Source organism: Malus domestica, chromosome 05 (genome assembly GCF_042453785.1).
Source record: "Malus domestica chromosome 05, GDT2T_hap1".
NCBI classification, from domain to species: Eukaryota; Viridiplantae; Streptophyta; class Magnoliopsida; order Rosales; family Rosaceae; genus Malus; species Malus domestica.
The window spans coordinates 29,435,531-29,460,855 of record NC_091665.1 but is presented as its reverse complement, the minus strand read 5'-3'; the positions used below and the strand labels follow the sequence as shown (position 1 = coordinate 29,460,855).

The window sequence follows — 25,325 nt, the reverse complement described above, 5'->3', positions numbered from 1 at the left end:
ACACAGGAAAAAGAGGAAAGAAAGCAGGAAAGAGCGTTACCAAACATGAAGTCGTGCTATGGAACTTGGTGCAGGAAAGGAGAAACTCTTGGCGGTGTGCAAGTTGCTCTACGTTAGAGGAAACAGATGACCTTAACGGTTGATGAGGTGGGGGTGAGAGAGAGGGGATTTACGGCTGGACACCAACCTACTCCCTCTTTCTTTTCTTTTCATTTCATTTTTTTTTTTTACAAACGATAGAATAATTTACACTAACCACATCTAAACTACGAGGAGGGGAATTCAAACACAAAACCTCAGGTATAAAGACGAATATTTTTAACGAACCGAACAATAAGTCGCTTTTGATTTTTTAATTTTAGATCTTCCATTTTTCAAATACTAAGAAATATTAAAATTCAAATTGAATTAGGCATTTGAATCATTAGACATTATAATACAGTTGTCATTACAAAAAATTAAAGTTTTATGGGTTCAGAGATAAGAATTGAGTATAATTAAACATAATTTCCCTTTCATTTTTTGTCTTATTTTTCACATAACATGTTTCTAGATAATTCTGGGCCAGATTTTTCATAGATCGAAATTAGGCCCAAGTTTTTTTTTTGTTAAAAAACCCAAATTAAGTAGGGAAATAAATTTTAGCAGTGACGCGAGAAAGGCCGCACATAAAAACATCTCGAATGGTATAGGCAAAGGAAATAGTAAATTTATATTATAACAGTTGGCATGGTAAGTTGCCTACTCAATTGCCTTACAGAAAAAGTGTGTCACTTCAATGGAATAGGCAAACCACGTAGACAAATTTTATTTCAATATTTGCTACTTTTATCCTTTATTTTTGTCTTCTTATACATGACACATTTTATTATAAATAGAGACGTGGGATCTCATTTACCTATAATGTTGAAAGTTGGCGAGTGCTAAATGTAGAATTATCAGAGAGACGGGCCATACGGCCCACTTCCAACAACACTGATATTGTCCCCACTTAACCACCTGCACAATCCGTCAGGTGTGGGGTTTTTATCACAAAAGGCCTCGGTATTAGTTAGAGTGGGGTTAGGATATTTAAACTCTTCTTTTGTCATTGATACGGTCGATGTGGGACATTTCAACACGCCCCCTCACGTGGGACCCAATTAGCAGGTCACACGTGAGAGATCCACACATCGACAACCACGTGGAGCCAAGGGGACTCACCCTACACGCGGGGCCAAGGGATCCACCATCATCGCGCGGGGCCAAGGGGACCCACCCATCACGTGGCACTACGGTATGGGCCCGCTCCCTGGCTCTGATACCATGTAGAATTATCAGAGAGACGGGCCATACGGCCCACTTCCAACAACACCGATATTGTCCCCACTTAACCACCTGCACAATCCGTCAGGTGTGGGGTTTTATCACAAAAGGCCTCGGTATTAGTTAGAGTGGGGTTAGGATATTTAAACTCTTCTTTTGTCATTGATACGGTCGATGTGGGACATTTCAACACGCCCCCTCACGTGGGACCCAATTAGCAGGTCACACGTGGGAGATTCATACATCGACAACCACGTGGAGCCAAGGGGGCTCACCCTACACACGGGGCCAAGGGACCCACCATCATCGTGCGGGGCCAAGGGGACCCACCCATCACGTGGCACTACGGTACGGGCCCGCTCCCTGGCTCTGATACCATGTAGAATTATCAGAGAGACGGGCCATACGGCTTACTTCCAACAACACCGATATTGTCCCCACTTAACCACCTGCACAATCCGTCAGGTGTGGGGTTTTATCACAAAAGGCTTCGGTATTAGTTAGAGTAGGGTTATGATATTTAAACTCTTCTTTTGTCATTGATACGGTCGATGTGGGACATTTCAACACTAAAGCCCTTGACGAGCTACACAAATCATTCTTGTGGCCCTCGGAGATTTTAGAGATGATGAAAAACAAACAAGAAGAAGAAGAAGAATCTTATTTTGGGCGCTGTTTTGCGTCTTAAGTACAATATGCACTTCACTCACAATTGCCCGATCTATGGAATACTTTGTAGGTAGTGTCATCGTAGCATTGATAACAGCCATGAGCCCAGCTGCTACTCTGGCGAACATTCTGGATATGCTGTAGAATTTAACATTTGATATACACATCTAATTGTATTTACTGGTTGTGGTTGACCACATATTTTCTACGTACCCTACGGTATTGTACTGGTTGGTCAAATATTTGGGTGGCCTGGCCACACCATGCATCGAACAAAATATGTGAGTGGGTTTTAGCAAGAATGGAACGTGACAGAAGAGATTGCATAAGAGGGACAATTGACATTAAAAACATGAGTTTGAAGTTAACTGGAATGCATGGCATCCCATGATGAATGTTAATTTCCATGCACTTGACTTGAGCTAAAAAGAAAATCCAATGCTAAATAGATAAAATTGGCTTGGAGATGTGATCGATGGCATTATTAAGATCGATCCCTCGGAGTTTCTGGTCCCTCCATCCCCTGGTCTGGTCTCTCTGTCGTGGCAGCCTTACCTAAGAGTTCCCGTACGCTCTCAACATACTACAGATGTTTATTCTGGATTTTGGTTTGCGGCCATCTCGGAAGGTGTGTCGAGCTCCAACTCTGGCTTGTTGCTTGGGTGGTCACACACCACCTTCCATCTATGTGCAATTTGCACTGTTGCTTGCGGGAAGTTTTTTCCACTGGCTACCTTTACTTGTTTGTTGCGGACTTGGACTTTGTGGTGCTCGGTGATGGAGGGTGGAATGTTCTTCTTTTCCATTTTGGAGTCTTTGTTTGGTTGGTTCTCGGCCTGCATCTGGCGTTGGTTTGTGCTTCAGCGGCGGCAGAGTTGCTAGGGTTTTTTGCTTTTTGTCTGTATATTTTGGACTCTATCTTTTGGGTTTGGCTCTGTTTTAGTGGTGCTTTGGGGTCCATTTTTTAGTATAGTGCTTTCAATGTATTTGGACCTCTTTTTGTATCTTTGTTGTTGTGGTAATGAATTTTATAATGACCAAAAAAAAAAAAAGATTTCCGTTTTTCTAAATTACATGTCATCAAATTAATAATCACTTTATTTAGCTTTGAATTTTTTTTAGTCCTTCAGACAAACACTGACAAAATCGATCTTAATCCTAGTAAACGTCAGGTACAGGAGACTCATATGGTGTTGTGTCCAAGGTTGACCACACAACCACCGTGCGAGGCACAAATGGTGCTCTGTCCTTGGGACGATACGGGCACTTCTCGTACGGGTGTTGACCCATAGTCATACAACAAGCGCAAAACATGACAACAGCACGCCCTTCCCAGTAGCGCCCAGGGTGGCCATTAAGCTGATTACAACACTTGCAAACTATGTCATAGCCAGGGCCAACAGTAGCACCATGTGGGACATGCGTCAGGTACGGGCAATTGTGACTGAAGTGCTTCTTCTTGTTACAGCAAACTCTACAAAGCCTAGAAGCACCATGGCCGTCATTTGTCCAGTTGGAGTTGAGTCATTGAGTCTTCGACATCCTTTGGTACAACTTTCTGTTTTTCTGTTTGTTTGTAGTTCCTTAGTTAAATACAAAAATAAAATAAAACTAAATCCTCAATTCGCACAAATTAAGAAGCACAAGAAAATTCCAAATAATCTCTTCCAATATAATTGAAAGAAAATGAACGAAGCCAAGCCCCAAAATGAATGAAGAAACTCAGTATTTATAAAGAACAAAATGAACAATAATCAGAGTAGGAAGCATGAGAAGCATATAAGAAACAATAACCTCTATATGAACCCAAGTTAAGGGAATCAAATATTGGTGTCGGGCTGACACCACATACACCAGTAGTTTGCTAGATCAGGACATGGAGAACTCTAAAACCCTAAGGCTATATTTTGGACGAGGTTTTTCTAAGTCCCAAATGCACGAGAGATAGGTAGATGACACCTCCAAAATATGGGGCAAGGGAGGCCATTGTAGACGAAAACAGCACCAAGGTACAACAACAAAAGTCAATTCAATTCAATTCAATTCAAGACAAGACAATTATAGCTTAATTTTTTAAACTCGTCCATGCCAACTGCTTAATTGCTTGAAATACTCCGCTAAATCGAAGAAAATAAAGATTATCATGTAGTAGCAATTGAATTCCAGATAACCATTCGGGAGATGTTGAGAATTATAGTACTACTCAATTAGCCAAACCGGATAATCTTCTTCGACGTCACAAATTAGCCCTAAACCTAAAAATCAATAGCATATATATATACCTTTTCTAAGATCATTCTCCTCATCAAGCACTTCCTTCGCCGGTCGGGCTGGATTCTGCCCCTCTCCATATGCCGATCCCAAGTCGGATTCGGATGCCATGGCTTAGATAGTTTGCGCGAGAGAGATTGATTGCAGGGAGTTAGCGTTAGGCGGGGTGAGAGGCAGGAGTGCGTAAATTTGTGGTTTAAACAGGTCAGAGGTAACAGACCTAAGGTTGGCCATGCGTAGCGTTCACGAGGTTCTACTAAATTTAATTTGGGCTTCGGCTCTTTCTCTAATATTCTGTTTTAAAATTAAAGGATAACATTAGGCTTAGGCCCAATTTGGTATTGTTTTTTACACCAAAATTTTCTTCATTTTAAAGTGAAGCAGTAAAAAAGTATTTGATAAAAATAAAATATCGGGCTTATATTAAAAGCAAACCTCCAGATAGTTGTTTTTTGAAGATGGTTTAATAAAAAAAGGAGTTAAGCCTTTAATGGATGCTTTTAGTTCTTGTAATACGCTCATTAATTTTAAAAATAACATTATTTATCCTTCTAAACACATTTATCTTTGGAAAATAAAGTGACCACCACCACTATAAACCCTAACCTCTTACGCGACCATTGCCATTATCACTACCATTGTTGTCACCACCGCACCACAATCACCTCCCACCCCCACTACCACCACAACTGCCACCATCATCGTTGCCACCGCCGCCACCACCATCACAACCATTGCCTTCGTGACCGTCGTTGTTGTCATCGCACACAGTATTATGTCCATTTTTTGTCATTATATACAATTATATCACTTTTACATTAGAATTTACCAAACGCCTTTACACTGCTTTTCATACTCACAAACTTTAAAAAATACAGTTTATTCAAGGGCACAAGTACTACTTTATCTTGCAGCTGATTATTCTTAAAACATAACAAAAGTGATTTTTAAAATAAGCACAGTAATTCCAAACTGGTACTTAGCATTGGAGTCTACTTATATTTCTCTTTCCCGTGTTTTTAAACCTTGAACGTGTTTCAATCCTCATCTTTGTTGCATGAAAAAAATGTGACAGCAGGGTGTTGGAAAATAGAAAAAAGGAAAGTATTTCGATATTCATTTTCTTTTCGAGTAATGCTAGATAGACATTTTTAGATTAAATTTATAAATTATATGATGTGTCACTATAATAGGAAATAAACATGTTAATTAACACAATAGCACTACTACATCATATGGTTTACAAATTTAATTTAAAATTTTGATCTCCCCAGCATTACCTTTTTCCCTGCCGAAGTTTAGGGTATCCCACATTTTGAAGGGTATGACTAATTCCCAGTGGAGCCCGGAAGGCTAAAGGAATTTCATCCCACGTCCCTAACCACAAGCAAATCACACATCCTCCCAAAGCTTTTAACCAAGGAATTACCTATGTTTTTGCCATCTTCGTGCCTCGAACCCAAGACCATAGAGCATACCTGTCTTAGAATTCTACCGCATTTTCATTGGACTTTCTTGTGTATATTATGATATTGATCGAATCAGTGGTTTGGTTTTATTGATCTTTATTGTATCCTAAACTATGGTTTGGATTTCTTTCCTAGTATTGCCCTTTTTATTATTCTGGTATAAAAACATTCCTAATACTTGATGGAGCCTTATTTTCCTGTTTTAATCTCTTGTTGGAACATTCCTTTTTTTTTTTAAATTAAAAGTATGTCCAAATTAATAGGAATTTGCGTATGCTTATGTATAAAACCAGATATGTAAAAAGGTGCAAAGAATATTTTGCAGAAGATTAATTACTTCAATTGCTACTAAGAGACTTTATACAAAGAGAGATCTTGCCGAAGAAGTAACCTAGCCTACATTCTAGGTTTTACAAATATTCACAAATCAATTACAAACAATTTACAAAATAGTTTTCCTAAAACTAAGCCAAGATATCAGGAATGATATCATTGACTTCTCAACACTCCCCCTCAAGTTGGAGAGTGGACATTGAGAACTCCCAACTTGTGAATGATATTTGAGAAAGTTTCCTTCCCTAATGGCTTCGTGAGTGCATCTGCAAGTTGATTGGAAGAAGGAACAAATCTCGTAACAACTGAACCATCTTGTATCTTGTCCCGGATGAAGTGACAGTCCATTTCTATATGCCTAGTTCGCTCATGAAAAACTGGGTTAGCAGCAATGTGAAGAGCTGCTTTATTGTCGCAATGGAGCAGAGCCGGTCTTTGATGTAGTATACCTAGGTCTTTCAATAAATATCGTAGCCATGATAATTCACAACAAGTTCCAGCCATGGCTCGATACTTGGCCTCCGCTAATGATAAAGACACAGTCTTTTGTCTCTTTGACTTCTAAGAAATCAACGAATAGCCCAAAAAAATACAATACCCTGTAGTTGATCTTCGTGTTGTTGGACAACCTACCCAGTCCGAGTCACAATATGCATTTAAGACCAAATCATTCTCAGAAGAGAAGAACAAACCTTGTCCAGGTGTATTCTTGATATATTTCAAAATCCGAAGAGCTGCTTCCATGTGTGGTGTGCGGGGCTCATGCATAAACCTACTCAACACATGCACGGAATAGGTTATATCTAGCCTAGTGATTGTTAGGTATATCAGACGCCCTACCAATCTTCTATATTTTGCCGGGTCTTTGAGGATTGCACCATTGTCTGATAACTTAAGATTATGTTCCATGAGAAATTCGACGGGGCGAGCTCCCAAAAGGCCTCCATCTTTCAATATTTCTAAAGCATACTTCCGTTGGGAAATAAAGATCCCTTTCTTAGAACGTGATACTTCAATCCTAAGAAAGTACTTCAAATTGCCAAGATCCTTGATTTTAAAACAACCATTAAGGAACCGTTTTAGGGAATCGATAGCACTCGAATCATTGCCCATAATCAAAATATCATCAACATAAATTAGGAGGGCTGTAAAAGACTTGCCTTGTGTCCGGGTAAACAAAGAGTAGTCAGCCTTGGATTGTACATAACCAGTGGATTGAATCAAGTCAGAAAACTTTGCAAACCATTGACGAGAAGCTTGTTTCAACCCATATAAAGACTTGCTAAGGCAACAAACCAAGTTCTCCCCCTGTCGCCGAAGGCCTGGAGGAGGAGTCATATAAATTTCTTCATGAAGGTCACCATGAAGAAAAACGTTGTTAACATCTAGTTGATGAAGAGACCACTGCCGGGAAGCAGCAAGAGCCAATAAACACCAAACCGTGACCATTTTGGCAGTGGGAGAAAATGTGTCGTGGAAATCAACACCCTCAAGCTGGGTATAGCCCTTGGCAACCAAACATGCTTTATAACGCTCAATGGAGCCATCAGAACGGTGCTTAATCTTGTAAACCCAACGGCAGCCAATGGGAGTTTTGCCACGAGGAAGAGAAGTAAGAGACCAAGTGCGGTTAGCTTCCAGTCCCTCTAATTCAGAAGCCATGGCAGCTTGCCAATGAGGAAAATGAGCAGCTTCCTTATAACTCCGGGGTTCAACCTGTTGAGTAATATGGGCAAGGAAAGATTGCTGTGCAGTTGAGAAACGATGGTAAGTAAGGTAATTAGCGAGTGGATACCGCGTACCTGGAGTGAGACCAGACGACGAAGACGATGGAGGAAGAGGTTGGGTAAGCTTGAGAGTAGGATAATCATAATCACATAACTTAGGTGGCGGAGAAGAATGACAGCTAGAATGACGGAGCACCGGAGCAGGCGCTGACAGGGTAAGGTCAGAAACGGTAGATGGAGGAAGTGTTGCAGGTGCCGGAGATGCGGCATCAGCGGAAGGGGACGACTCAAGTGGAATCATAGGGTCAGATGGGTGGATAACGGAGGGTGACACGGGATCAGGTAAGTGAGGTGAAATAAGTGGTGTAGGTGAAGATACAGGTTGAGGGGAAGATGGAAAATGTGAGGTTTGATAAGGAAATATATTTTCATGGAAGACAACATCACGACTGGTAAAGATTTAGTGAGTGGTGAGGTTATATAATTTGTAGGCTTTCTGACCAATGAGATATCCTATAAAAATGCACTTGTGGGTACGAGGAGAAAATTTATGAGTAACATTGACGTCAGTGGCAAAAGCAAGGCAACCAAAGACTTTAAGGTGTGAAAAGGTAGGAGGTTTAGAATATAAACGTTCAAAAGGCGTTTTCTTGGAAAGAATGGGTGTGGGAAGACGGTTAATAAGATGAACGGCTGTGAGTACACATTCACCCCAAAAATGGAGGGGAAGATTAGCTTGAAAATGCAAGGCACGAGCGGTTTCAAGTATATGTCGATGCTTGCGTTCTACGACCCCATTTTGTTGAGGCATATAAACGCAAGAATGTTGGTAAATCACTCCATGATCTTTAAAGAAATCACGAAGGGAAAAAAATTCCCCACCATTGTCAACATGGATTTGCCAAATAGAAGTATTGAATTGAGTTTTGACAAAAGAAAAAAAAATCTTGAGAATAGATTGTGTTTCATTTTTGTGTTGCATAAGGAAAATCCATGTGAAGCGAGAATAATCGTCTACAATGGTTAAAAAATACTTGGCTCGAGAAGTAGATGCAACTTTAAAAGGTCCCCAGATATCCCAATGAATCAAAACAAAGGGTTTATTAGAAGAAATAGAACTAACACTAAAAGGTAATCGATGTTGCTTGGCTAAAGGACAAATATCACAAGCATTATTAGATGCAAAAGGGAAATGTAACAATTGTTTGGACATGAAATCTAAACGAGGGGCTGACAAGTGACCCAAACGCCGATGCCATAGCTCCGTAGGTGAAAGCACAAGGTTGTAAAATCGTCGAGGATGTTGAGGCCGCGCAGGAGCCAAGGCCACCAAGTAGTACAGCCCGCCTCTTCGCTTACCTAAACCAATCATCGTCCTCGTCATTAGGTCCTGCATAACACACCAAGAAGGAAAAAATGTTACTGAACAATGTAATCCACTCGTAATACGACTTACTAACATCAAATCTACTTTAAAGGTAGGCACACATAGCACATCTAGCAATCTAAAAGTAGAACTCAAAGGAATGTGACCAATGGAAAGTATGCGGGCTTTCTCTCCACTGGGTAACAAAACAGAAGACATTTGCTCATTTTTAACACCATCAGTAAGCAATTCTGGTGAGGAAGTGATATGATCTGTTGCACCACTATCGATTATCCATCGATGGAGATGCAAAAAGGGATTCGACAAACCTGTCTTAGTGGCATTGGCCTGTGGCTGTTCATCATTGCCCTGACTATTCATGATATGAAGAATCTGTTGGAACTGGGCATCAGAAAGCCCAGACATGACTAACTACATCTCCTTTTTGGTGGCTGCATTTTCTGAGACATGATTCACCGAGGAAGAACCCCGCTCCGTCTTAGGACGATGGTTCCCTTTTTGTGGTTTAACCTTATGCAAACGGTGGCCTGGTGGATACCCATGGAGTTGATAGCATGTATCAATGGTATGGTAGTCTTGATCGCAATGAGTACAATGCAAGGGTTTGCGATTAGAAGACTTTGAACCACTTTGACGCACAGTCATGGCTGCTGTGCCGGTAGTAACTCGAGAAGAGGCAAGGCTTCTTTGCTTCTCCTCCTGGAAAATCGATGCATAGGCTTGACGAACAGTTGGAAAAGGGTTCATCAACAGAAGCTGCCCTCGAACAGCACTATAGGAGTCATTAAAGTCCCATGAGAAACTGCATCAACTTGTTCCTCTCATTTTGTGCTCCACAAGTGCAAGAAATGGAATCATTGTAGGACGACAACTCATCCCATAAGCTTTTCATCTTCGTGTAATATGCAGCAATAGAGAGTTGATCTTATGTAAGCGAAGCAATGTCCCATTGTAGTTGAAAAAATCAATGAGCATTACTTTGACAATAGCGCTCGTGCAATTCCTCCTAAATTGCATGAGCGTCAGTCATATAAAAGATACTGTCAGCAATATCCAAGTCAATGGAATTAATAATCCATGCTACAATCATGGCTGGATGATCAGAATGATGAATAAAAAAAGGGTTGGAAACATTAGCCTTTGTATCGGAATTGTTTCTAGAAACAGTGTCGGTGGCCATGGAAAACGACGGAAAAGAATATGTGAAAATAACAAAGAAAAAAGGCAGCGGAAGGAACTAGGTTTTCAGCCTAGCTCTCGATACCATGTAAAAAGGTGCAAAGAATATTTTGCAGAAGATTAATTACTTCAATTGCTACTAAGAGACTGTTGATGCACAAAACCGGAGGTCTTGGAACAACGTAAATTCGACCGTGAATATGCAAGTAATATAAATAACACAAGATGTATCGTGGTTCACCCTAAGGTATGGGCTACGTCCACACTGATTATGTATTTATGAGAGGATTGTGAGGGAGAGAAACCTCTGTAATGTGAGAGGAGGTATGAGAGGGATGAGAAGGCTTTAGAATTGGTCCCCCCCTAATTGTGAGGGTGAAGGGTCATTTTATAGAATAAGGACTCCTCACTTATTACATATTTGCCCCTTCCTTTATCACATAATTACATTTAAGTCCCCCGAGTATTTATACGAGATCTAAATACGAGGCCCTAAATATGGTATAAACAGTAGTCCCCCAAGTCTTCAGTCAAAAGAGTCTTTTGGCTGGAGACTTGAAATTCAGTCCATGTGTGGGTCGAAGTAAATAGATGTTGTCTTGAACTGATGCTCGATATGAGGCAGTGCTCAATCTGAAATGATGCTCAACTAGAAGTAGCACACGCTGCGAGGCTGCTCGGCTCGTGGCTTATGTTGCCTTGGTTGGCTTGGCTTGCGGCGTTTGAAGGTGAGGGAGTCCCTTTTATAGAATAAGGGCTCGCTCCTCAATACATAAGTGATGGGTTAAGAGTGATGCTTACGGCGAGGCGGTTGCTCTCTAATGATGGTGAAGGAGTCCCTTTTATAAAATAAGGGCTCGCTCCTCAGTACATGAATAATGGGTGCTCTCTAATGAAAGTGAGGGAGTCCCTTTTATAAAATAAGGGCTCGTTCCTCAGTACATGAATAATGGGTGCTCTCTAATGAAAGTGAGGGAGTCCCTTTTATAAAATAAGGGCTCGCTCCTCCATACATAAGTAATGGGCTAAGTCCCCCAAGTATTTTTCATGAGGCCCAGTTGAGGCCCAATATATGGTACATAATGTAGTCCCCCAAGTCTTCGGTCAATAAAGTCTGTTGGTTGGAGACTTCAAATTGAATCCATGTATGGGCCGAAGTGGCGATTGTTCGGATGCGGTATTTGTATACCCTGCACTGAAGCTTTGTAGGTGAAGCTTTGCAACTGGAGCTCTGTAAATGAAGTTTTTGTAAATGAAGCTTTTGAAGCTGTAGCTCTGTAAATGAAGCTTTCAAAGCTAGAGCTTTTGTAAATGAAGCTTTTGAAGCTGATTGACATGAGTGATGATAATGAATGTTTGATTGACATGAGTGATACTCATGGATGTTGACATGAGTGATGTTCACGAATGCTGACATGAGTGATGCTCATGAATGTTGACATAAGTGATGATCATGAATGTTTATGTATGATTGTCATGAGTGATGCTCATGAATGTTTATGTATGAATGACATGAGTAGTGCTCATGTATAATTTGGAGTACTAGGCGTACTTTTGATCACCTGGTTGGTGGCATGAATGGCTAGTTGCCAAATTAGAGTACGGGTTTTACATCTCATCACCTGGTTGGTGGTATTAGTGGCGGGTTGCCGAATAATTGTGGAGTACTGTGCGTACTTTTGATCACCTGGTTGGAGCTATTTTGGGCTTATGGGCCTTCGCCCTCCACACAACATTCTAGCTCTCATGATATTGAGAAATTTCTTAAACAATTTTGCTTTGCACCTTATTTTAAAATAATCGGAATCGTTTATATTTTCATAGCTAAAAGCGCATGCAGTTTTTTCTTCTTGGCTCTGTTTTCTGACATCTGTTTCTCTCTCTAACAAGAAGTTGCTTATTTTCTTTGTTTCTTGGGAGTTTTTCAGTCGGTAAGAGTGGTAGAAGAATGTACACTAAACTAATTTAAATTATGTACGCGGAAGAAGATTCAAACACGGGATTCTATTTGAATCTCAGGTGCAAGGGTGAATACTTTTAACGAATTGAGCTACAAGTCACTTGCTTTTTTTTTAATTTTTTTTAGTACATTGATATTTTTACACTAGGGGAGGGGGAATTTGGCTAAGCCATACAATGGTCAACCTAATTTGGTATCGAATTCGCCATCCACGAGATTCCAACCTAAGACCTCTCACTTTCAAGTTAATAGGAATACCACTAGACTGTAGTACTGAGTGACCCATTTTTCTATTTTTTTTTAACAAATGATAGAATAATGTACACTAAACTAATTTCAAATATGTACGCGGAAGAAGATTCAAACACAGGATCTCTGTTGAATCTCAGGTGCAAGGGTGAATACTTTTAACGAATTGAGCTACAAGTCACTTACTTTTCATTTTTTTTTTAGTACATCAATATTTTTACACTAGGGGAGGGGGAGTTCCGCTTAGTCACACAATGGGCAACCTAATTTGGTATCGAATTCGTCATCCATGAGATTCCAACCTAAGACCTCTCACTTTCAAGTGAAGAGGAATACCACCAGACTTGCAAGTTGCCTACTCAATTACCTTATTAAAAAAGCGTGTCACTTCAATGGAATAGACAAACCATGTAGGCAAAGTTTATTTTATTATTTTATTTTCATTTCTAACATCTACTTAATTTTAGCCTTTGACGAGCTCAACAAATCCTTCTTGTGCCCCTTGGAGGTTTTAGAGATGATGAAAAACAAACAAGAAGAAGAAGAAGAAGAAGACGACGGAGAAGCTGATTTTGGGCGCTGTTTCCTTCGTCTTAAGGACAATATATTGCCCGTATTGGAAGAATGTCTCGCGGGGCACTATTGTTGGCCCTGGCTAAGGAATACTTTGTAGCTACTGTCATCGTAGTATTGATAACAGCCTTGAGCCCTGCTGCTACTTTGGGGAACATTCTGGATATGCTGTACAATTTAACGTTAGACAGACATATCTAATTGTATTGTACTGGTTGACCACATATTTTCTACCCTGCAGTATTGTAATGGTTGATCAAATATTTGGGTGGCCTGGCCACACCATGCATGGAACAAAATATGTGTGTTTGGTTACGTTATTTTAATAGAAGGAAGAGCGGCGAGGGTTTTAGCAAGAATGGAACGTGAGAGAAGACATTGCGTTAGTATGAGGGTAATTAATTTGATTACTGTAGGCCAGGTGTAGTGAAATTTTTTAATTTTAAGTGACTAAGTTTAACCGCACTACATCCTTGAAAATTTGAATTGGATGTAGAGGCACAAAACATGACGAGTTTGAAGTTAACTGGAATGGCATCATATGATGAATGTTTCCATGCACTTGACTTGATCCAAAAAAGAAAATGCAATGCTAAATTGGCTCGGAGACTTGAACGAGGGCATCATTAAGATCGAGCAGTAAGAGTTTCTGGCCCCTCCATCCCCTGGTCTGGTGTCTCTGTCGAGGCAGCCTTACCTAAGAGTTCTTGTTCGCTCTCAACGTACTACACATGCTAATTCCGGGTTTTGGTTTGCAGAATTGAGGTGTTGATGATGAGAGAGTAGAAGAACAAAATGGGTGATCTGAACCTTGAGTATTAAGATTAAGAATGCATTACCGAGATGGGTAGGTTAATTAGGAGTCGCAAGCATTTGATGGTGAAGAGCTGTGGCAAAGAAAACTCGTCACGATTGGCAATTAGTGGCAAAGGATTGCACTTGAATCTTGATCGCATTAATTTGACATGAAATAAGCCAATGTATGTGTTTTATTCTTATTCAAAGTTCAACTTTCAATTAGAGTATTCTCAAGCTCTTACTTATCTCATTATAATACTAGCTAAAAATAAGCAAGAAAAACAACGGCAAAATTGAGATCTTAATCCTAGTAAACGTCAGGTACAGGATACTCATATGGTGGTCTGTCCATGGCTGACCGCACAACCACCGTGCGAGGCACAAATAATGGTAGTCTGTCCTTGGGACGATACGGGCACTTCACATACGGGTGTTGACCCAGAGTCATACAACAAGCGCAAAACGTGACAAAGTTTTACCCAGTGTGGCCACCAAGCTGATTACGACACTTGCAAAATATGTCAGAAAGCCAGGGCCAACAGTAGCACCACGTGGGACATGCTTCAGGTATGGGGCAATTGTGACTGAAGTGCTTCTTCTTCTTACAGCAAACTATGCAGAGCCTAGAAGTGCGCACCATCATCGTCGTCATCTTCTTCTTTGTCGTCCAAGGAGTTTAGTCATTGAGTCTGATTTTCAAAGTATGTTTTGTATTTTCTTCATGATATCATTATAATTGTACAACAATATATAAGGAGATTGACTCCTTGATATATGCCACAAAGGTGGTTTAGGGAAGACAACCGACAAAATGGTTTAGAAAAGACAAGCTCCTTGAATTAAGAAGTTGACACAAAGTTGACAGCACAAAGATAAAGGAGATTGACACAAAGTTAAAAGAGATTGACATAAAGTTGATTGACACAAAGTTGCTTGCATCCAATAGTCTCCAACATCCTTTGGTACAACGTTCTGTTTTTCTGTTTGTTTGCAGTTCCATAGTTAAATACAAAACTAAAACTAAACTAAATCCTCAAATCGCACAAATTAAGAAGCAAAAGAAAATTCCAACATGGGTATTACAAATACATGAGAGATATACAGATGACATCTCCAAAATAGGCATTAGCGAATCCTTCTCATACGCCTATCATGTTCATGGACGGTTTTCTAATCCCTTCTATGTTAATTTGTGGCCAATTCCTTTCTAACTTACATCTATTCCTTAAAAACTTGAAAAACCCTCATCCAAACATCACAGCCTGGGGTAAGGAGGGCATCGTGGACGAAAACAGCACCAAGGCATATTAACGAGTTAAATACAAACAACAAAATTCAATTCCATTCCATTCGATTCAAGACAATTATAGCTTAACTTGTTAGTTGTTACGATAACCAATTAACTCATCCATACCAACTGCTTAATTTGCTTGAAATACTACGCTAGACCGAGGAAATAAAAATTATTCAGTGGCAATTGAATTCCAGATAATATAGTACTCAATTAGACAAACCAGATAATCTTCTTCCATGTCATGAATTTACCCTAAACCAGAAAATCAAGAGCATACCATTTTTACGATTATTCTCCTCATCAAGCACTTCCTTCGCCGGTTCGGCCTGATTCTGCCCCTCTTCCACGTGGTACATGGCCTTGTCAGAGAGAGAGAAAGCAGAGAGAATAATTTGCAGGAGCTAGGGTTTTAGCGCTGGGGTGGTCAAAACGCCCCTTTTGTAAAATAGAAAATGTGATATAAAAAATGTGATATAAAAAAGTATCAAGGTATTTTAGAGAAGAGTAATGTTAAGGTAGATCATTTGTTAAAAAAGGTAGACCAACTTTTTAAGGGGTGGTTTGGGAGTGAGATGCTTAAAAAAAACACCCATGAAAAAAAGCTGTGAGGGTTTTAGGTGTTTGGTAAACTGAAAAAAAAAAAAGGCTTATTTTGGAAACTGCTGTGAGAATAAGTTGAAATCAAAGGAAAAAGTTGAAGCTGCTATTTGCAGCTTTGGAAAACTGGTTTTTTTTCAAAGCACACGGAGCTACAGTGCTCCTTTAATGAAAAGACCCACTATCAGACTGCTTTTTTTTTTTTTTTCTAAAAGCACTTTTACAAAAAAGTTTACCAAACACTCTGCTGATTTATTTCACAGCCACTTATTCTCACAGCACAGCCGCTTATTCTCACAACAGCTTTTTTTTCAAAGCACAGCAATACCAAACCAGCTCTAAATCATATTGTACCTATATTTCAGACACATTGAAAAATCTTTTCAACACTTAAATAATAATTCAATCATCAACTACTATTTTATATAATTTACAAAATATAATTTAAATAGATAGTCTCACACATTACACGAGAATAGAAAGAGTGATTATGTTACACTCAACCCTTATAATTTAAATAGATAGTCTCACACATTACACAAGAATAGAAAGAGCAAAACCCAGTTCCTACGAGGACAATTCTTTTCTTAAATCCCAAGAAGCCGAAAGGTATAAATTGAGAATCAATCAACTGAGATGAAGGTTTTAGAAATGTCTTGAAAATGGCTGTCCTCCGACTCCTCCCATCTTTACAATGCTTCTATTGCAGGACTCCTCAATTCCCATTTTTTCATTTAAAACTCTCAATTCCCAACTCTTCTCCGATTTCGACCAGAAACTGCAAACCTTTTCTGGCCGAAAATACAGGCATGGCTGTTCCCGAAGTGGACAAGAAATTGCTTGGAGAGCTTGAAGCAATGGGATTTCCGAGACCCCGAGCAACTCGAGCGCTTCATTATTCTGGTGAAGCTTTTTCTTGCTCTTATTTTCAGCTTTGGTTTAACAAGATTATATGTTTGAAGGACTTTGTGACTTTTTCACGGACATGGGAGTAGATTAGACTATTTCTCAAACTAGAAAAGAATTTGTGATTTTATAAAGTGTGCGTAAACTTGATTGTTGAAAGTGTTTAATGGTAGAGGACTGAAAAATTGTGAAAGGGCTTAGTCAGAACTCCTTCGTATAAAATGAAAGCTTTTCAACCTTTAAGATTATAGTTTGCTAATTGCTCCACTAATGGTGATTGCGCTGTCCGGATTTAGCTTCTTCGGGTTGTTTAATGAATATTCTTTTGAGAGGATATAGGAGTTTTATGTGTTTTAAGGCTTGGATTAGTTGAGCTTGAATTCATGATCACATGCTGTTTTGAATTTTAATCAAACGCATTTTTATTTTCGTTAATTACTTGAATGCTCATGTACTATTCTCAAGTTTTCAGGTAATTTCAATTTTCTTTTATGCCCTTTTTACCAGGTAATGCCGGCTTAGAGGCTGCTATGGATTGGATTATTGATCACAATGATGATCCGGACATTGATGAGATGCCCTTGGTATGGTTTGGAATATTAGCCGGCGCTGCGCTTCTTTCTAACATTGCATATGATTTTTCACTGCAACAAACATATAATTTCCTGTTCGTTTAGGTTTTGGAGCATGAGATATTGTCCTGTTGGTTTTCATTTTGCTTTTGGTGGATCTTTATTTTATATGCTGGAAGGGTAAAAGATCTTTCAGTTGTATATATCATTCATTTTTTTATAGGGCGTTTGAAATCATTTTATCTACACATACAGTCACTGCATTTACTTTTGCAGTTTTGCTTAGTTGTTCAAATACGCACAGGTAACTGCGGACATTAACATTGAATCTCCAGAACCACTCTACATCACGGAAGGGATGAAATTGAAAGCACAGGAGTTAAGGTTACATTTTCCTCCGCTCATTAATCTTCCATATTTGATTTCTTTAAGTTGTCTGATATTTGAGACTTTTAAGAGTTGTCTTTCTAGTTATATCCGATTCCTTATTGTTGTTTTTTGTTTTTTCCTTATTATCAGGAATAGAGCACGCAAGAAGAAGGAAGATGAAGAAAAGAAATTGGAACGAGAAAGGGAGAAGGTATTAAAGAAGGATTCACTGATGAACTTTCGTACCGTTTTCTTTTTCAGATTACAAAGTTATGCTTGCTAATGAGTTGGTTGTTACTGAATTACAGAGGATGTTATCCATGCTTGCTTGTTCTAATTCTTCGATCTTTTGACTAAAATTACAGTGGGAATTCTGTTTATTTGTTTGTTAGGCACCCTTTACATCCCTAACCTATATATGTCGTAAACTCAAGCTGAAAAAAGTACCTTTGTTTTCGGTTCTAACTAATCCGTATACTATGTTTGTTTCAGGAGAGGATTCAATCTGGCAAGCAACTCTTAGAAACAAAGCGAATTTTAGAAGAAAATGAAAGAAAACGGTCTGCACTATTCACATTTTTTTCTATTGTTTCTGTCTGGTTTTTTTTTTTTTTAGCCTATATATTACTACTTTGAGAATTATCAATCAACTTCTGAGTGAAACAATAACTTTATTTTCTCAGCAATATAGAGTTCCGGCAAGCTGAGAAGGAGGAAGAGAAACGAGCAAGAGAGAGAATTCGCAGGAAATTAGAACAGGATAAGGTGCTTGCTTAATGCTGATCCACTTTTCTTTTAGGCTTCCCTACCAATGGAGGCTCAGTAATGTTGCATTACTCAAAAAACTGTATGCATGCCCTTTGCAGTTAGAAAGAAGGACCAAGCTTGGATTGCCACTGGGACAACCTGCACCCGAGAAACCTTCAACACCTTTAGCAAGTGAAAAACAGGTACTGATATTTTGTCGTGACGTCTATAGACTATGCATTTAATTTTCCTATATAAGACAATCTCATCGAAAAGTACAATTCTTTTTTCTTCTGGGAATTGCAGAATGAGAATACAAAGTATCATTAATGTTCTTTTCCTGATCTTTAATATCAGAATCCAATTCGTGTCAGTTCTGTTGCAAAATCGGAACACATGAGAGAGTGTTTAAGGTCCTTGAAGCGCAACCATAAGGTAAATGACTCCACTCTCTGTACAACAAGAATTGGAATAGTAGCACTTGTTCGTACTGGCTGTTACAAAAGGGAAAATAATCTTGCTCCAAATATATGGCATGTAACTGAAGACTAATTTATTGAAGTATACAGTAATTATGATCTTAAACCCATCTTAAGCAGTGTTCTAGACGATACCTTCTTTGTCCTCTTTAAGCTACATTTTTATTTCGTTCAACATTGGTGTAGAACTAGTGAACTACCATTAATTTAATTGATCCACATTAGTCTATTGGTTTTCTTTGGTTGGTCTAGGATAATGATGCTAAAGTGCGAAGGGCCTTCCAGACTCTGCAAATTTATGTGGGAAATGTTGCAAAGAATCCTGATGAAGAAAAATTCAGGAAGATCAGACTCAGTAATCCGTTGTTCTTGGTAAGCTTGTGTTGATTTGTCTCTTCTTTTTCCCCAACAAGTGAGTGTGTGTGTGCGGCGCGTGTTTGTTTTGAACACTAGCTCATTGGCTATATAGCAATGCTGATAATCTGGTAACTTGTGATGATTGTGTGTGTGTGTGTGCGTGTCTAGAGTAGATCAATATAATGAAATATTTCCTTTATAAGTAAAATCAGAAGGTTTTGAAAGATAATAACGAACAGTTGTTATATATTGTCTAAATTTTTATTTCTTGAACAGGATAGAGTTGGCAGTTTGGTTGGAGGAATCGAGTTTCTTGAGCTCTGTGGATTCGAGAGAACAGAAGGGGAAGAGTTTTTGTATCTTCCTCGGGACAAGGTTGACATGGCCACATTATACTCAGCTGCTTCTCATCTGAAGAATGCATTGACGAACCCCTTCTTTGGCCTTCTGCAGTATTGATGAATTGTTTTCTCAAGGAATATCATGTTAAAGCTCTGACATTGAGCCTCTTGCCTTGGTCTAAGAATTTTACTTTGGGGAAAATCAAGAACATGTAAAAATGAATGTAGTTTAATTTGTTTGATCTGGTAGCACAGTAATTTAATTTGTTTGATCTTATGGAACAGTAATTTTACACACTTTCACCGACATATCCTTTTTCTTTTCTTACAACCCAGTTTATTTATTGCCACTGGATTCAAAGAAAATCAAGAGGCATAAATAAACAAGGGTGTGCAAAAGGAGAAAATCAGCGTGTGAAAATCATTTTTCCTAGAATAATACATTCAAGACATGAATATCTTATGAGTAGAGTTGCCACTACTACATTTTGGGGCCTAATTCTAGACAACTCAATTTCAGAGATTATTTGGTAGAAAGCTTCTCAAATTAAGAACGAATACATTGGTTTATCAGATTCGCCGATCATCAACCTGCAGAACAACTCCATTTTAGATGTGTAGTCGAATGCCAAGGTGCTTAGGCTCGGCTCAAATAATTCTATTATGATTTTATATGACTATACAAATCTTGTGTTTTAGTCTTCCATCTGTTAGAGTATGAAGAATGAATGATGAGGATTAGGCCACGTGTCAGTAATTGGAAGGATAGATTACACTAGGCAGTTATAAAGGTTGTTAGGCTTAGTTGTAATGAATAATGTTGTAATAGAAGGATAAGGTTGTTGTAACAAGATAAAGAAGCAGATATGTGTAAGATTGAACACTGAAGAAAAATAATCAATGATTTTCTGTGTATCTTCTTTCTATCTTCTCTCTCAAGCTTTAACTCTTCTCTCTCTCATATATTCTCTCTCTGTTTTCTATATTCTTGAGTTCTTCACTATACTTAACATGGTATCACTCGCCTGTATAGCTTAGATTTAAGCTTCTTCGATCCTGCGATCTGTCTGCTTCCACTTCTCATCAAGATTTAAAGTTTCTTTGGCTGGTTTCTTTCTGATTTTTCTGGGCATTTCTTACCAGCTTCTTGGTATTCTTCATCTTCTATTTTTCTTGCACACCAGGTGTTTGACGTTTGTTCTCAGAGAGAAAATTCTTACAATGGTTACTGCTTCACAATTGCAAATTCTGCAATCACCGATTACTGGGTTGATTTCGTCGGTTTCAACGTCGATGACAGTCAAATTAGACGATACAAATTATCTTCAATGGCATTTTCAGATGAAGCTTATGCTCGAAGGTTATGGTATTATGGACTTTGTTAATGGCACCAATCCATGTCCTTCTCAATTCATGTCCCCTTCTTCTTGTGATTCCGGAGTTGCTTCTAGTGGGTCTGAATTAGGAATTGAGTCTGATGCATACAAGGTCTAGAAGATGCATGATCAGGCATTGATGCAACTCATTACTGCTACTTTGTCTTCAATGGCAATCTCGTGTGCTATTGGTAGTTCCAGTGCGAGAGACTTATGGGTTCGTCTTCAGGAGCAATTTTCTACAGTCAGTAAAACCTCTATTTTTCAGTTGAAGTCTGATCTGCAAACAATCAAGAAAGAGGCAGACTCAGTTACTCAATATCTTCAACGCATCAAAGAAGCACGAGACTATCTTGCCGCTGCTGGAGTCATGTTTGCTGACGAAGATATAGTAATCTTGGCCTTAAATGGGTTACCTGCAGAATACAACATATTCCGATGTGTGATTCGTGGTCGAGAAAATGTCATTTCCCTAAAGGAATTTCGTGCTCAGTTACTTGTTGAGGAAGCGCTTATTGAGAATACATCAACCACTCCATTTCTCTTTGCAATGGTAGTCAAGAATTCAGATATGGACCATAATGTTGTTGCATCTTCTGGTTTTCATGGAAATTCTAAAGTTCATGGGTCTTCTGGTTATAATGGTTTTTCTGGACAGCCAAATTTTTACAATGGTGGCAACCTATCTAAGTTTAAAGGCAAAGGCAAGGCTTTCAACAATCAAGGTTAAAGGCACTATAACAATCAAGGTTAGAGATACTCTAAACCAATTATACATGATTTTTCACCTAGAATTCTTGGTAGTCCATCACAGTTTCATAATGGTGGATCTTCTTCTACCATTATATGTCAGTTGTGTTCACAGCAAAGCCATACTGCTGCTAATTGTGCTTATCGAAGTACTGATGTCTCTGAAAATTGTCAGATATGTGATAGGAGTAATCACACTGCTAAGACATGCTTCTATAGAAATAAGGTTAAGAATAATTTTTCCCCCATGGCTGCAATGCAAACTACATTTTCTGGAGTACAACATCTTGTTATGATGGCTTCTCAGCCTACATATAATGTTCCTGCAATGATGTCTCACCCTGTGATGCCTTCTTCACTAGTGAATATGGTCCCTAGTCATATGCCTAATCAAATGTTAGCCTCTACTTCATATGCCATGCCTTCCGTTTCTACCTCTACATCCACTGGAGTTCCTCAGCAAATTTGGTTAACAAATTCTGGTGCCACCAATCATATGACACATGATCTGAACAATTTATCTTTTGCTTCGCCATATCCTCAACCTGATATTGTGCAAACTGCTAATGGGGAAGGTTTGCATGTTACACATATAGGCGATTCTCTCTTAAGAACTCCAGTTCAATCCATCAAATTAAACTCAGTTCTTTATGTGCCTAAACTGTCTCATAATTTGTTGTCAGTTCATAAGATTTGTTTGGACAACAATTGCTGGCTAATTTTTTATGCTCACTGTTTTTGGATTCAGGACAAGGCCAACGGGAAAATCTTGTTTAAGGGGCTCTGCAATAATGGACTTTATCTCATTCCTTCTTTAGCTGCACTTCCTTCTGCTCCAGTGTTCTTAGCAAATCAAGCCATTACCTGTCTTGGGAAACTTGTCACTTCTACCTTATGGCATAACCGATTAGGTCATCCCTCAAACCTAATTGTTTCTCTTATGCTTCATAAGTCCAAAGTGTCAGTTGTAAAGGATACATCTCCTATGGTTTGTCAAAGTTGTATGGAAGGAAAGTTTGCTAAACTTCCCTTTCAATCTGTGTCAACTAGATCTGTAATTCCTTTTGAAGTCATCCATAGTGATTTGTGGGGACCTGCACCATGTATATCCATTGATGGGTTTAGGTATTATGCCATTTTTGTTGATGAATGTACCAGATGTTGCTGGATGTTTCCCTTACTCAATAAATCAGATCTTCATTCTGTCTTTGCTACATTTCATCAGTTTGTGTATACTTAATTTTCTGCAAAGATTAAAATATTACAGAGTGATGGGGGTGGAGAGTACATAGGACACACATTTCAATCATTTCTCACCACAAATGGTATTGTTCACCAAAAATCTTGTCCTTATACCCCAGAACAAAATGGCTTAGCTGAGAGAAAACACAAACATATTGTTGAAACTGCCATTACACTTCTGCAAAATGCCAAATTACCATCCAAGTTCTGGTCTTATGCTTGTCAAACAGCTACTTACCTCATTAATCGAATGCCATCTTCTGTTATTGATCATAATTCACCTTTTGAAAGTCTTCATTATGCCATACCTGATATCCAGCACCTTAGAGTATTCGGATGTGCATGCTATCCTCTTTTAAAACCGTATAACACCACCAAATTACAACCTAAGACTTTGAAATGTGTCTTCTTGGGTTATGCATCTTGTTATAAGGGTTACATATGTTATGAGCTAAGTCATAAGAAAATCTATATCTCAAGGCATGTAATATTTGATGAGTTAGATTTTCCTTATGCTTTATTTACTGCAACATCACAACCTTCACATACATCACATGTTCCAGTCACTTCCCCTTCTTTGGTCCCTAACCTTCAGAATATTTTGGTATCTAATATTGAACCATCTTCCTCACCAATTATAAATGTTCCTCCATTTTCACTATCACCTATACCTGCCTTTCAGTCCATTATTGCCCAAGATTCTCCTGCAGCAGTGGTCCCTGAATTTAGTACTAACAGTTTACAAGTGGTTATGAGTATACCACCTATGAATCTTCATCCCATGCAAACTCGGTCTAAAAGTGGCATCTTTAAGAAGAAAGCTCTTATTGCCCCCCTTCACAGTGACTCTACTGTTGATTTTACACAAACAGAACCTACAACTTATAAAACTGCTTTGAAGGTTCCTGTGTGGTTTGGTGCTATGAAAGAGGAAATTGAGGCATTGCATTCTCAAAAGACTTGGACCTTGGTTCATCTTCCTTCTCAGAAAAAATTGGTGGGTTGTAAATGGGTGTTCAAGATTAAAAGAAATGCTAATGGGACAATAGCCCGGCACAAGGCTCGTTTAGTAGCAAAGGGCTTTAGTCAAGAACAAGGTCTTGATTATGGAGAGACGTTCAGTCCTGTTGTCAAACCAACAACTGTAAGGTTGGTTCTTGCACTGGCTTCTCAGTTTGATTGGGAATTAAGGCAGTTAGATGTCAAGAATGCTTTTCTGCATGGCATATTACAAGAAGAGGTGTATATGTCGCAACCACCTGGTTTTGAAGATGCTAGGTACCCTTCCTTGGTTTGCAAGTTACACAAATCGCTCTATGGATTAAAACAAGCTCCCCGAGCTTGGAATGACAGATTTACTCAGTTTCTACCACACTTGGGGTTCAGTAATACCTATTCAGATAATTCTCTGTTTGTGAAGCATGTTGGCAGCTCAATGGTGATATTGCTTTTGTATGTCGATGATATTATAATAACTGGTAGTGCCACTGATGGTATACAACAGTTTATTTCTGCTTTGAGAAAGGAGTTTGATATTAAAGATCTTGGCTATTTGCACTTTTTCTTGGGAATTCAGATTACTAAAACCAAGGCTGGTTTATTCTTATCTCAAGAAAAGTACATCTAAGACTTGTTGAAGAAAACAGAAATGTTCGACTCCAAAGCTGCTGCAACTTCTTGTCTTCCTTATAGTAGGCTGCTTAAAGATGATGGTCAGCCATATAATAATCCTTCTTTGTATAGAAGTATCGTTGGGGCACTGCAGTATCTTGTGTTTACACGGCCGGATATTGCATTTTCTGTTCATCAGGTTTCTCAATTTATGCAGGCTCCTATGGAGTCTCATTTCACAGCAGTTAAGCATATTTTACGATATCTTAAGGGGTCCTTATCTACTGGGATTACTTATACCAAAGGAGAGATGGTCTTAAAGTCTTTCAGTGATGCTGACTGGGCAGGGGACCCAAATGACAGGCGTTTTACCACATGTTTGGTTATGTTTCTGGGTAATAATCCAATATCCTGGTCATCCAAGAAACAACATACCATATCCAGGTCATCTACTAAGGCCGAATACAGGGCACTTTCCTCTACAGCTGCTGAGTTGGATTGGATTCAACAAATACTTCACTTCCTGAAGATCAAACTTCAAGATACTCCAGTCTTGTTTTGCGATAATATGTCTGCCATTGCTCTATCCTTTAATCCGGTTCAACATTAGCGCACTAAGTATATAGAAGTAGATGTCCATTTTGTCCGAGAGAGAGTTGCCGCAAAGAAGCTTTTGGTTCAATTTGTATCTTCTTCTTAACAGTTCGCTGATATCCTTACCAAGGGACTTAGCTCTCCTTTATTCAATACTCACTACTCTAATC

The 25,325-nt window shown here is 39.0% G+C and overlaps 2 protein-coding genes and 2 long non-coding RNA genes across 5 annotated transcripts; 2 read left to right on the top strand and 2 right to left on the bottom strand.

Moving 5' to 3' along the window:
• Positions 1-2,295: 2,295 nt before the first annotated feature.
• LOC114824893 (uncharacterized) lies at positions 2,296-4,459 on the bottom strand. The gene is made up of 2 exons (XR_003773444.2): positions 4,257-4,459; positions 2,296-3,540 (listed from the first exon to the last, which is right to left on the bottom strand). It is a non-coding gene; the product is annotated as an uncharacterized lncRNA (long non-coding RNA).
• Positions 4,460-14,093: 9,634 nt separating this feature from the next.
• Positions 14,094-15,642, bottom strand: LOC139195943 (uncharacterized). The gene is made up of 2 exons (XR_011581024.1): positions 15,492-15,642; positions 14,094-14,900 (listed from the first exon to the last, which is right to left on the bottom strand). It is a non-coding gene; the product is annotated as an uncharacterized lncRNA (long non-coding RNA).
• Positions 15,643-16,351: 709 nt separating this feature from the next.
• Positions 16,352-19,891, top strand: LOC103435983 (uncharacterized). Of its 2 annotated transcripts, none has more exons than XM_029102492.2 (10): positions 16,352-16,714; positions 17,225-17,301; positions 17,594-17,673; positions 17,809-17,869; positions 18,151-18,218; positions 18,342-18,423; positions 18,525-18,608; positions 18,763-18,840; positions 19,137-19,256; positions 19,523-19,891. In XM_029102492.2, exons 1-10 carry the CDS (start codon positions 16,474-16,476, stop codon positions 19,556-19,558), a joined length of 927 nt encoding a protein of 308 aa, XP_028958325.2. In that variant the 5' UTR covers positions 16,352-16,473; the 3' UTR covers positions 19,559-19,891. The 2 variants fall into 2 exon arrangements, with proteins under 2 accessions (XP_028958325.2, XP_008372633.3); XM_008374411.4 differs by having other exon boundaries at positions 19,518-19,891.
• A 912-nt stretch (positions 19,892-20,803) lies between these two features.
• On the top strand, positions 20,804-21,688 carry LOC139196195 (uncharacterized). The gene is made up of 2 exons (XM_070821863.1): positions 20,804-21,070; positions 21,227-21,688. Exons 1-2 carry the CDS (start codon positions 20,804-20,806, stop codon positions 21,686-21,688), a joined length of 729 nt encoding a protein of 242 aa, XP_070677964.1.
• The last annotated feature ends 3,637 nt before the right edge of the window (positions 21,689-25,325 follow it).